The 13,783-nt window shown below is 37.3% G+C and overlaps 2 protein-coding genes across 2 annotated transcripts; both read right to left on the minus strand.

Annotated features, from left to right (window-relative positions):
* Positions 1-3,727: 3,727 nt before the first annotated feature.
* LOC150103661 (uncharacterized) lies at positions 3,728-4,444 on the minus strand. The gene has a single exon (XM_090398507.1). The coding sequence runs from the start codon at positions 4,442-4,444 to the stop codon at positions 3,728-3,730; it is 717 nt and encodes a 238-aa protein (XP_090254633.1).
* Positions 4,445-5,385: 941 nt separating this feature from the next.
* Positions 5,386-6,282, minus strand: LOC150103662 (uncharacterized). The gene has a single exon (XM_090398508.1). It carries the CDS (start codon positions 6,280-6,282, stop codon positions 5,386-5,388), a length of 897 nt encoding a protein of 298 aa, XP_090254634.1.
* Between the last annotated feature and the right edge of the window lie 7,501 nt (positions 6,283-13,783).

Genomic DNA, 13,783 nt, shown 5'->3' on the forward strand with positions numbered 1-13,783 from the left:
ATGGCGCTCTTATCCAGACTCGAGTTGGGTTCGTGCAAGCGAAGTATTCCGTTTATAACAGCTCTTTGTGGTATTATTGTGATTCTTTATGCTTTGTCTCCTGTAAACGAGGTCGTTCTCCCTGAGGGTGAGAACTGTATAATTCGAGACGGTAGAGATAAGAGCGTACGTTGTTCGGTAGTTGATATATGTGTGTTTAGAGGATATAGTAACGCTTCGTTCAGTGATATAGTTGTAAACTGGATGAGTATAAATCGATCCTCACCTAAACAGAAGCAAGTATTCAAGAGTGCAAAATTCGTGCTACCCCCTGAAATTTTCGCTATATCTAAGCAACTATACAAGAGTGTTAAATTCGTGCTACCATCTGAAATTTTCGCTGTACCTTCCGAGGACAGATATGGTTGCTGGTTATCCGATGCTGCAAGCTTTCGAAGACGAGTACCTGCTCTCAAGAAATAGTTGGGAATATCGTCTCGTGACATATCCGACTTCGGATCCGAAGTACTTGGAAAAGCAGGGGTGCACGACTCCGTTGACTCCGTCAATACCTACAGAGATACCTAACTTGGATTTGCCTGGAGGGTTAACGCAAGTGATAGTTTTAGAAACATGACCTCGAAATACAGGATTTCTGAATGAAGTCTTACTGGATTTGTTGACCATGCAGTTTATCCTCATTTTAAGCGACACACACACAGAGAGAGATGCATTCATTGTGGTGATGTTGATGTGATTGTTCATTTAGCACTTGCCCTATCACGTGTAAATCTCGTAGAAGTATTGGAAGCTTGGAGCAGACGTATCGAACCGTTTTTAACAGAGAACGAAAAGGCTTCGTGCTTCACTCTACAGTTCGTCGAAGCGTGGTTAACAGATTGCAAGAATATTCATCTGTTGGAAAAGGTTTTGATATCAGACTATTCTGCTGTATATAATGGAGTATCTAATCTTGCCTAGTATAGCTTCTATGGATATATTCCCAGAAAACAAAATAGGAAATTATTCTGTAAGACTACCACATGCTGTTGATCTCGATCCGGGTGACTGGATGATAGGTTTAGCTGAAATTCAAATTCCTGCTGTTTTTGATAATGCAGATGAGCCTGTCAATAAACTTGAAATTGCATATGAAACTAAGGGTGAATACCAGATTATTGGTTGTTCAATTGATACGTATACTACAGTAGGGAATGCAGATCAGCTGACAAGACAGCTGAACAACGCTGTTCCTGATGATGATAAACCCTATGTGATGCTTACTGTGGATTTTAAAAAAGAAAGGGAAGATGGAATGGTGTTATACATACCTTACATGGTTATCAGATCAAACTTTCCTCGGATCTAGCTCTTGTTGGGAGGTCCTCCAATTCTTTCTGGAGAGGCTTACACCAGTTGGAAAGGACCAGGAACAATCACGATGCCTAGTGCTATAACTGAATTAATGCCTACAATATGCCTTTCAGATACGTAAAGTAACGAGAATTGGAAAAATTGAGACAAAAAATATTTCTGTTACGCCCGGATATTATCCCACCCCTCTCAATTTGTTGAATACTTTAGAGAAGCTCACAGCAATTACGTTTCAACAAGAAGCAGATGGTAAAGTTAAAATAATTATTTCCTATAATACTAGTCTTCGATTTCCTAAAGCTGATCCGGGACTTGCTAGATTACTAGGGATGGACGAATCTCAAATCGGTCGTCCACTTTCTAGAGAAGTCAAAGGAAAGTACATAATTGACATAAGGAAGGGAGTTTACAGAATATATTGTTATTGCAATCTGGTGTCTCCGCATGTCGTAGGTGATGTGTATGCACCTCTGCTCAGAATAATTCCTGCTACTTATGACGGAAGTGATATTATTTCTAAAATATACAACAAGATAGATTACTTTCCGATGTCTACAAAAAATTTTCAAATCCTAGAAATTGATTTAAGATCAGACAGTGGGGAACCTCTCTTGTTTCGTTCTGGGAAACCGGTGATTAAACTCCACTTCAAAAAACGAAGATGAGCTACTTAGAATACTATAGGAATCAAGCAGGATTAGGAATAAACTCGAACGTGTTCAAAGGTCATACTTTCCAACGTGGAAGGGGATTAGGGGTTTGTTTAAAAAAGTGTTCAGGTTTGTGACCCCTTTCGTTAAACCAGCAGCACGTGCTCTTTCAAAACAAGCAGACAACAAATAATAGGAGATATAGTGCCTGGTCAAAACATTCGTGAGTCAGCCGAGCGCAAGAGGCGGGTGTAGATGTATAGATTTACTTAATCAGTTGAAGGAATATTTGGAAAAACAACTGGGTATAAAGGGTATAAAGCGACCTTGCAGAAAGAAGAAACGTCTTTGTCGAAGAGAACGTCGAGTGAACACGACCCGCGATATATTCGATTAAAAAATATCTTCAGAGTGTGTGGGTTCAGAGCTCGATATCTTTTGTGTACCACCAACTGACTATTAACACAAGAAGAGTTTGTATGCAGCATATCATTCCCTTTCGAGTCTCGAAACCGGATCGTTAGAATTTTTTGTAAGTGTCGGCCAGCATTACCTAGATTTGTCGAAATCAGTTTTGTGTTTACGTGTTAAGATTGTGAATGCTGATGGTTCGTCTCTATCGGAGATTGCTAATGTCGCTCCTGCGAACTTATTTCTACGCTCTTTATTTTCACAAGTGGATTTATTTTTAGGAGACACACACACACTAATAAGTCCCAGTAATGACTGCTATGGATATCGTGCGCCTTTTTGGAAAGTTTATTGAACTATCGATCTGAAGCAAAGAGAACTCATATGGTTGTGAAATGTTTTACAAAGAAAACGATTCTTCTGATGTAAATTTTCTAGAGAAGAACACGACTCCGTCATCTGGATTACAACAAAGACAAAAACTTACGGAAAAAAGCTCAGCAATAGAAATGATTGGACGTCTGCATCTCGATTTGTTTAACCAAGCACGATATTTAATTAATCAAGTTGGTTTAAGGTTACGACTTATAAGGGCAAAAACTGAATTTGCCTTGATTTCTACTGAAACTAAACCAAACTACAAAATTGTTTTTGAAGAGGCAACGTTATTTGTGCGAAAAGCTAAGATTTCACCTTCAATTTTATTAGCACATGGCGATGTTTTACTAAAAGCAACAGCCAAATATCCCTTGGTACGTACAGAAGTCAAAACATTTTCAATAAACAAAGGACTCAATAAACGAGTGTTACTCGCGACCATTTATTTCTGGGAAAAATTTCGAGAAGAATTGTGTTAGGATTAGTTAGTTCTAATGCATTTTAACGGGAGTTATAGCGAAAATCCATACTATTTTCAGAATTTTGATTTGAACTTTTTATGCTTTCAACTCGACGACACACAATTTCCTAGTCGTCCGTTCTCACCGCGTTTCGACGTGAACGTTTATACGAGGGAATATTATTAGTTAATCAATGCGATGAAGGTGACTTCTGAGGATCGCGGGCCTGGATATTAAACTGAATGAGTATGCAAAGGGTTATTCACTTTATGCAATTGATCTGACCCCAAGCGAACAGTCTGATAGCGAACCGCAAACTAATATTGTGGCTGGATGAATTAATCCCGCCATCCATATGAGTAAGTTATCTGGGTGGTAGAATCAACGTAACGTTTGTCGTATGAATAACGGAATTTCTTCACTGAATCTTTATTTAATAACTTCGCACTATATTTATCTCGGACTATCTGGTCTTTAACAGGAATGGAAACTGTATTTTTTCTCTTCTAAAACTGATTTCATGAAGTCAAAAGTAATGATATCGGCTGCTTGTCCTCTCAGATTAAAGCCCTTTGATTTGATTATGGTATTTCCGTTTCGTAAACGTAGTGCATAATTTTTAGGAGCCACAGCCACAAAATGCGTTATTCCACCGGCTTTCGGATCGATTTCGTCCACTAACTGACCCAAATGGCTGCCTAATTTAGAAATATATTCTCCTTCTTTTACAGTGAAAAGAATAGAATCTGTGTCAAAATAAAGAACACGTTTTTGCAATTTCTGGAGTTCTTCGAGTAAACAAAGTCTTCCATATGACGTAACAAATGAACCTATTACACAGTTCCCGTTAACATTAGAATTTATGCACTCTGATACAGAACAGTGAGACACCAATAATGTTTCCAATGACACAAACCGAATGTCTTCGGCTGATCGAGACGTATCAGTCACCAATTGCAGAAGAGTTTCATAATCGTCAATGAATTGCACCTTTGTGCGTTCACTTGACTGACAAAACTTTCCCCACAGCTGGTTCAAGAGGGCCTTTCCTATAGCTCTTAAACCTGGATTAAATTGTACTTCATCAACAGACAAGTTTATGTTTTCACGTTTCCTGAATTCTGACAAGTAGCTTTGTTTATCTTCAGAGGTGTGCACGTGTGAAGGAAACCCACTGTTTACTTGTTTCATGGCGAGAAAACGATCGATGTAACCTCCAAATAATTCTCCTGCATCAAATGTTTCGGTGTAATGCCAAATTTTCGCAAATCTTTAACAGCTGATATCCGTATTTCATGGCTGTATAAAGTTCTACAGAGGTCCAAACACCAGTGATTGTTCTCAAATTGTCAGTATGTTCACATTTCGAACTCTGCATGTTTTCAGCACAAGCTCGACACAGGGGAAAAACAAGCTTACCGTGTGTCCTTAAGGGGAGTACAGAGTGGAATAGATTACCAGAGGCGAGCACTTTTGCCCGTATGATTCCAAAATAACAATCGATTTCATAAGAAAAAAATTCTCTGTTATTATTTGAGGATGTTTCTTCGGTTACCTCATTTTTTTTATTGACAAAAGGATATAGAGAGTTGAAATCAACATACATGATTTTTTCGGCTTCTGTGGTTTCGAAATATAAACGTGTTGCATCTGTTCTTCCTCCATACAAAGCATCGCTGGATGAAATAGAGGGAGGAAACATGTCTTCATCCTCACATAATGAACGGAAAACAGAGTCACATTTCTTAAGTTCTTGGAGCTCACATTCCCAAATTTCATGATACGTATAATCTGGAAGAGCTTGTTTAATTGTAGATGAACGATCAAATTTTCATAAATTTGCATGCTCGTGTTATCTTCATAGAGGGGGTGCATAACTCGTGGATTACAGCATTTAGGATGAGCGTGAAAAAAACAACCATTCACTTCGATAATTATTTTTTGAGCATGAGAAATGGTATCAATGCGAAAAGGACCTACTTTGTATTCTCCTTGTGGTGAATCACACGTCTGTAAAGACACATCATGGTTTTTTTTTTTTGATAATACTGGAAATAACTTCTAGCAAGTCTACTTTGGTTTTCCTTGAATTGGTATCCTCCATGGGGCACCACACCTAGCGTTCCTGGTTTTTAGAAATAAGTCTTGAAGACTGTAAAAGCAAATTCCGGTAACGTGAAACTGTGTTCGAAGGGGGCCAACTGAACTGTTTGTAGCAATAGTTGACGAAATTTTTCACAACTTTTTCTTAGTATACTCACGTCGGATTGAGAGTATGATATGAATTCATGTTTGAGATCAAATGTATTCCACTTTGCATTTATGTACCATTCCTCAAATTCCTGACGTTCTGTAAGTTTCATATTCTCTGGTCTAGAGAACTTAATTTCGGGAATCGAGCCTATATAATCGAGATTTTCATGACGAACAAACCAGTAAGGAAAAAATCCTTTCCTCACACTGTTTTCCAAACCAAAGGTTTTGGGAAAGTTTTGTGGACTGGTTCCTAGGAAATTCACGCTGTCTATAAATCTGATTTGAGGTCCTGGAATTGTCGTAATAAGCATTTTACACCCCCTCATGATTAGGTCTTGTAGTAACTGTCGTGCATGCAATTCTTGAAGAATTAGATAGGAATCGTATGAACCTGCATTGTGAGCTATACAACACGTGTTTTCAAGTAAACAAAGACCTGTCACAGGGTCCGATGATAGCAACCAAGAAATAAAATCGGATGCACATGTCTCTCCAAAAAAGACTTTTTCAAAAAATTCACCATCACACTTCTCTTGAAATTGCACTATACATAGAATGGGTTTATGTGCATCTGATATTATGCTTTCAAACTCGTAATACAAACGTCTGTAATGTTTTCGTTCTTTTGATCTTTTTACTTTTGCAGTTTTCAGAACATAACATTTGTCCGTATGTAAACGTCCACAGTCTGTACATCGAACCTTACATGTATGGATGGTCTTCCTCTCGAAAACCGTCGAACATTCTTCACATCTCTCTCTAGAAAACCACATACTGCAGCTTTGCGATTCTCAAAACACCTTCCTGTATAAAAATATGAACGACAGTCGAGGCATTTTACCATGTTAACAGAACTCTTACATCCTTTGGTCCGACATCTCCGACAGATATCTGAACACACATGTGAGGGTACGGGTATATTGAAGGTGCGCAGGCACCTCGGGCAAAAGTGATTACGGGAGAAAAATCTAGGGATGGAAACGATAAAGTCATAGTGATGTTTCATATACAACGGACTCACTTTCTTTTCTTTCTCGTGGGGACCTCTGTATATACAGTAATTTGAAAATTGCTTTCGGCAGAATACACAATAATTTGGTAATCACTGTCTAAAAATCTTTGAAATAATATTAATGCATTTATAGAACCATCACATGAAGTAACATTTGCTTTCTTACATAACTGTCTTGCCCTCTGTCTTTGTAAGCGATATCGACAGTCAACAAGCTTCCGATGTAGTTTCTCATCAAAAGGGATGCCTTGTTTGTGACAAAAACTTCTATCAGCATAGCTACAGCTTAGCAGTATTGCACTTGGCAAATACAAACTTTGTGTATTCCATATTCTTCTGAAGGAGTGCTTCTTTCTAAAATAGATATCGAGATCTAATGTTTGGTCCTTTACCATCAGGAAAAAACATTGTAATTATTTCTAAAGTGAAGTTATTTAAAAAGGACTTATTCGATTGAGCTACCTTCTCTATTACCTGCAATAAACGTTTTATAGAGAAACCATCTGCAGACATTCGAGGTAAATTAACAGAGTGCGTTAAGCTGTCACTTAACATGGCAAACGAATTTTATTAAATTCTGGAACTTCTTGTCTAACATATTCAAACAAAACTTGTAAATATTTCTTCTAGTTGTGTTATTACTTCTTTAGGATCACAAGTTTTAAATTCGCACAATTCCACAGTCATCGATGTAAATTGTGTTTGGTACTTTTGAGAAAAACGCTGTATTTTCCTCGTGATGGTGAAATATTCTTCTTCTTCTGTAATAAAAAAAGCAAAAATTAGAACCATAATGGTTTGATGGATGGTGATTCAAAACAAGGATCTCTCATCGATGGAAATAGAGTATTTTGATATTTGATGATTCCTCTAATATCATTAAATCATTTACACATACATTCCGACTTACATCTCTTCTAGTTTAAATTAAAACTATTAACTGACATTGTCTATTTGAACATAAAAAGCAAAAGGAGATTATTAATTCATAATTTTTTCTTCCATTAGAAATTGCATGGGAAGGAAAGATTGCTAAAAAAAGGGAGCGAAATCAATACATCCTCTCTAGTTTAAATTAAAACTATTAACTGACATTGTCTATTTGAACATAAAAAGCAAAAGGAGATTATTATTAACTCATATTTTTTTCTTGTATTAGAAGAAAAGATTGATAAAAAAGTGAGAAAAATCAAATATTTTAATAGGAATCTTACCATTTTTCTTGGAGTGATCACCGATTCTTGTAGAAGAGCTTGCTTCCATTTTTAAAAACACTTGTGAGATGAAACACACATACGAACGGTTAGACTAAAACACTTGTGAGATGAAATACACACAAAACGGTTAGACTAAATAACTAACGAATTTAGTCAGATGACTTATATTACAAAATATATTACCTGAGGGTTCCATAACTGATAATTGTAAAAAATTATCACTTGAGTACGTTTTCAGAAGAACTGGGCAGCTGTTTAATAATGCATGACTGATATCAGTCCTCTTGACTTATTTACAAAATTTGTTACCTGTGGATGTCAATAATTCATTCACTGGAGATATCTTGTCCTAAAAGCTTTTCAAAGGCTTCGTAGAGTGGGAAAGTGATACACATGACCTCTGAACCCGGAACCAGTACATGGAAAAAAGATCCAAGTAATGAAGTTGGCTTTAAGTTCGAAGTTAGATATCTTTTCCTAAACGCTGATATCGTTATATGATCTAGGTAGAATATTAACCTGAAACAAAGTGAGGGAAAAACACATGACCTCGACTCTGGTCGAAACCAAACCAAACATCAAAACATAAAGCTTTCAAGAAATTGAGGAAAAAACTATTAATGGAGTACATACATGGTCTAGCTAGAATATTATTCACTTTAAAAGAGAAACATCATAGATTAAGTCCTGAATTTGATTTTAAGTTCAAAACAACGTTATCTCCATACAAGATAATTCATTCAGTGTAGATATCTTACCTAAAAGCTTTCAAAAAGAACTTACAAGTCATGTGGTTCTCTCCCCATTGGAGAGAAATACATGTGACCTAACTGTAGACAATCCAACCGATACGAAAACAGTCATCACGTGTACATGACGTCACACGTTCACCTCAGATGGGGAGGGGGGGTAATTACTTTTTGATTAATGGAAAAATAAACCAGCCAGGATACGTAACTGCTTCCCATTGTTTTGTCCATTGGTATTGGCTGAGGTACAAAGAAGCTATCCTATCACGATCTCGGGTGGTTCAAAATATAGGAGTTGAATTTAATTACTTTTTGATAAGGGAGGAATTAAAATTATGTTAGAAACGAGGGTGAAAAAAAAAAAAAAACGACCAACGTCACATCAGCTGATCTCAAAAGACCAATCACAAACAAAGTCGACAGTTCAAAATAGGGGGTTGAATTTAATTACATTTTGATAAGGGAGGAACCCTCCTAATTAAAAGTACGTTAGAAACGATGGTGAAAGGGTTGAATTTAATTACTTTTTGATAAGGGAGGAACCCTCCTAATTAAAAGTACGTTGGGGATTGATGTCATACTAGCACAGGCTCAAAGCGTGACCCTGTATGACCTAATTAAAACATTGCGATCGGCAATTAAAAGTACGCCATATACCTACCTAACCACTATTTTGTTTAATTCTTTATCCAAGTGTTAGCAAACAAAGTTTATGCCTGAAGTATTTTCAGGATTGGGCGACTCGTATATAGAAGCTATGACTTCACATCACTTGCTTTGGAAAACTTCCAACAACTATCTCTAATTCGGAATATTTTAATAATAAGGTGTGACACCTTTTGGCTACCTGTATATGAAATTATGAGTTCTGCATTACTTCAACCTTGGTGTCACTTCTGGGTCTGGCTCCCACTGAAGAGACCTCAATAAAGGTCGAAACCAGTCTGGGTAGTGAGGCTTCCCATAATGCATAGCATTATACACGTCTATAAGGATATGTGCTTTGCATTATGGGATACTAAGGCAAGTGATGTGAAGTCATTAGCTTCTACATACGATTTGCTTCAGTCCTGAAAATACTCCAGGCGCAAACTTTGTTTGCTTCCACTTTGATAAAGGATTAAAACAAATACTGTATCTAATTTCTTGGTATCTTTAATTTACACTTGGATGTTGTCTAAGCGTGTAGTTAGTAAGGGTGTAAAAAACAATTCTCTATCTATTAGAGAATTGTTTTTCCCGAAATATGTACTTCAATCAGAATTTTTTGCACAATACCAGTAACAGTTGCCGAAGGTGAAAGAGCGTTTAGTAAACGTTTAGCAATAAAGAGCTTCTGCAGATCATCAATGCTCCAGGAAAGATTAAACAGCTTTGCTTTGCTTTGCTATCAATAGAACATGACCTGGCAATGAAAATTGATTATGACGAGATGATTAAAGATTTTGCTAACCATAAAGTGAGGAAGTGAATGAGGCAATAAAAATTTAAACATTCTCTTTTTATTTAATGTTTGTATTTTGTATATGGTATGTAATGTATCGAATTTTTAATTTATTGTACACTTTTTTAAATAAATGTTTAATGTTTTATATGACTTTTTTTATTAAACAAAAGTGATGCGCTTTTTTAAGTGGGGCCCGGACCACAGATTTGTCACTGGCCCGAAGGTTTCTCTCGGCGGCCCTGCATAGGATAATGGATAATGGGAGAAAGACAGCTAATTCCTGGAAACAGTACAAAATGTACAAGCTAAGGAAGCGAAACCGAACCTTTTACTTGGAAATGGCATATAAATGGAATGCATTGCCAGGATTAAATTTATTCACTCCAACATTAAATGTATTCATGGCAAGGTATCATAAGTATTATAGTCTATGAGTGTTCAACCTTCCTGTGAGTCTTCGGACTCGATAGTAGCTTGAAATAATACTAATACTAAATCGAAATTTTATCAGAATTTCTTTTAACGTGGAATTTGTGATTTTGGTATTTTAGTTTTTTTCTATTCTTCTCTCTATTAATTAATAATAATATTATTATTATATGGGCTCCTCCATGGAGACCAAAATAATCCACACAATCTATCATATCTTTCCTTGAACTCATTAAGAGGAAAAGCACTAACCACTGACTCTGGCAACCCATTCCACTCATTCACAACTCTCTATGCAAAAAATCTAGTCCCCTGCTAACCACACCTTTATTGAACTTCCAGGCATGATCTCCTTTTTCAGGCCACCTCCAGTCAAGTGCTGGAACATTTCCCCTCCATCAATATTATAAAACCCTTTAGGCAACTTAAATGTTTCTATCATATCCACTCTTTTCCTTGTATCGATCTACTTCTGCAATCCACACGCACCCTCAATCTATCCCCACATACCACACAGCGAACATTCCACAGATCACTCATGATCTTGGCCACTCGCATCTGAATCTTCTCCACTGCTTATTCATCTCCAAGAAATCCAGAAGACCAGATCTGAGCACAGTAATCCAGGTATGGATGTATCAAGGCCTTATATAGTGGAATCACAACTTCGTCATCTCTACTTGTTAATGTGTTTTTCAATACCCAAGTAATCTTATGAGCAACCTTAGCAACCTTATTAATATGTTCTCTAAACTATATCTATCTACCACCATTCCTAAATCTCAAGCTTCATCTATTTCCAGGAGAACAGTTCCACTAATATGGTATACAGCTTGAAATCTATTTATTCCAACATGCATAACTTTACATTTCTCCACATTAAACTGGTACCCATTATCTTTTACATATACTGACAGCCTATTTAAATCGTCCTGAAAACTCTTCACATCTCCTTCATTAACTACTATTCTACCTAATTTCGTACCATCAGCAAACAACTGAATATTTCGTTTCATGTTATTTCCTATATAATTTATGTATAAATTAACAGTAGTGGTCCCAGCACTGGATTTGCAGCACATCACTAGTCACATGTGTACTCCTTGATTCTTCCCCTCGATATACCACTTTTGATATCTGTCCAGCAGCCACCCTCTTATCCACGTGACCAATGTCATATCCACCACCATTTGTTGTAATTTGCGTAACAGAGTTCCATGTGGTATTCTTTCAAATGTTAATGCCAAATCCAACAGAATCATCGTGTAGTCATTTTCTTTATCTAACTCAGCTGTTACTTTATTATGAAACGTTAGTGAATGACTAAGCCATGACTTACCTTCACAAAGCCACATTGCCTCTCATACAGTATCACATATTTATCTGCCCATTCTTGAATTCTGTTTTTGACCAATTTTTCCAGTACTTTTCTCACCACTCCTGAGAAACGTATTGGTCTATATTTGGCTACCGCAGTCTTAGAAACTCTCTTATACAAGAGAGTTATTTTTCCCTCTTTCCACTTTCCTGGAATCCTACCAGAAGTGAGAGTTAAATTAAATAGCCTAGTCAGAGGCATTGTCAGTTGCCTTGCGCATTCTCCCAAAACCCAAGCTAATATCCCATCTAATCCCACAGCTGTATTTACATCGAGATTCTGCAATATCCTAAGAACCTCCAATTTCCGCATTAGTGCCTGTGACTTATGTTGAAGCGTGGATAATATACCACTACAAAATGGTTATTTAGTAATCCAACTAGTTTATCTGCTTCTGTCACTTCGTGACCATCATCATCACTCATTAAGGTTAATCTTCCATGGTCACGCTTCCTGTTACCTGCCACCTAGCGATAGGACTCGTTTTCCTTTGGCCTGGTCGACTAGATTTTTCTCGTAATCTGATTTGCTTTTCTTGACATGCTGGTCACTTTTTTTTTCTTGAGCCTTGTAGTGTTTATGAGTTTGCTAGCCATTTTTCTCCTTATATAACCTTCACAGCAGTTCCTCTTCAGTAGCTCATGCTTAATGATATTACTCATCCACCTAACTCCTTCCTGATTAACCCTGCTTACCTTATGTATACAATTTAATATTGATTTCTGCAAATGACCCTTAACCATCTCCCATGCCCTACTAAATCCTTACCCTACAACGTTTTAAGCCAATGCACAGGTATAAACTTCCTTCTAAGCTTATCATAATCATCCCCCTTGGTGTTCCACATATGGTAGTTCCATATCCCTTCTTGACAGAATAGTCATGATGTTTTACAATCTCCAAAAAAAAGTCAAGACTGCATGGTCACATTCGTCAATCGGAGGCAATGTGGCTAGCTTGGTTTTGGACAGCTCTTCTGATCCTATGATCAGGTCCAATACTCTCACTCTTCTAGTTCCCTCCATCGCATGCTGGAGTAAGTAATTATGTCTTAGTAGGTGTATAAATTCTATTTCCTTCCTGCCACGTGATCTTTCTTCCTTCCAGTCTGCATGTCCATAGTTGAATTCCCCCATAATAATCACTCGATCTGTACTCATTGTACTAATATGGCGTTGCATATCTTCCATATCATCTTTGGAGTTCCCTGGCCTATAGTAACAACCAAATATATATATTTTTCTTATTGACCATGATCTCAACAAGACTACTTTAAATGAACAGCCACCCTCTAGCCTATCACATTATATTTTTGGTTGCAATTCATCTGCTATCATCAGCAGTATCCCTTCTCCCATCCAATCTTCCCTGAAAATACTAAACACTTTACATTTAATCCCTGTAACTTCATCATCTGCTATTAGCCAAGTATCACTATTGCCTATATTTGGTGAGGAGGCACTAACATTCTCACACTCACTCGCCTCATGGGTGCCTTCATATAAACTCACCTGCTTCCACTCTGATTGCCCAAGGTTCCCTGAATTTGCGTTTCAGCATGCTCGGGGAACAAAGAGAACTTTGTTCTCCGAGACACATAACACTAAAACCATTCAGATGCAGTCCACCAGCATTATACAAATCCTTCTTTCCATTAAACACAGATTGATCCACAAATACTAGGTCATTCTATCTGCCTTACCTATGTATTGATTCATGAGTTATCAATGCCCTCCTCCTCAGTTCGTCTCTATCACAGCTTTTCAGGAGACTACTCCCGCTTCAGTTTTGTGTCTTATAACAATTCCTTTACATCCTCCCTCATGCTGGCCTAGTTGGCTTGTGTGGTTAGCGTATCCGCTCTCCATCCAAGAGGCTGTGGGCTCCAATCCCGCTAAGGACACGGATTTCTTGACATAGTGTCCTCCGTCATAGAATATTTCTGGACTGTCAAATCATTTGTGCCAACCAAGATAATCAGTTCCTTCGCCTTACCGTTTTTGTTTTAAAAGAACAAAATCAGAATTAAGGATTAACTAGGA

This window comes from Typopeltis vanoorti, chromosome 9 (assembly GCF_054136105.1).
Source record: "Typopeltis vanoorti isolate ZY-2024b chromosome 9, IOZ_Tvanoo_1.0, whole genome shotgun sequence".
Lineage (NCBI taxonomy): Eukaryota > Metazoa > Arthropoda > Arachnida > Uropygi > Thelyphonidae > Typopeltis > Typopeltis vanoorti.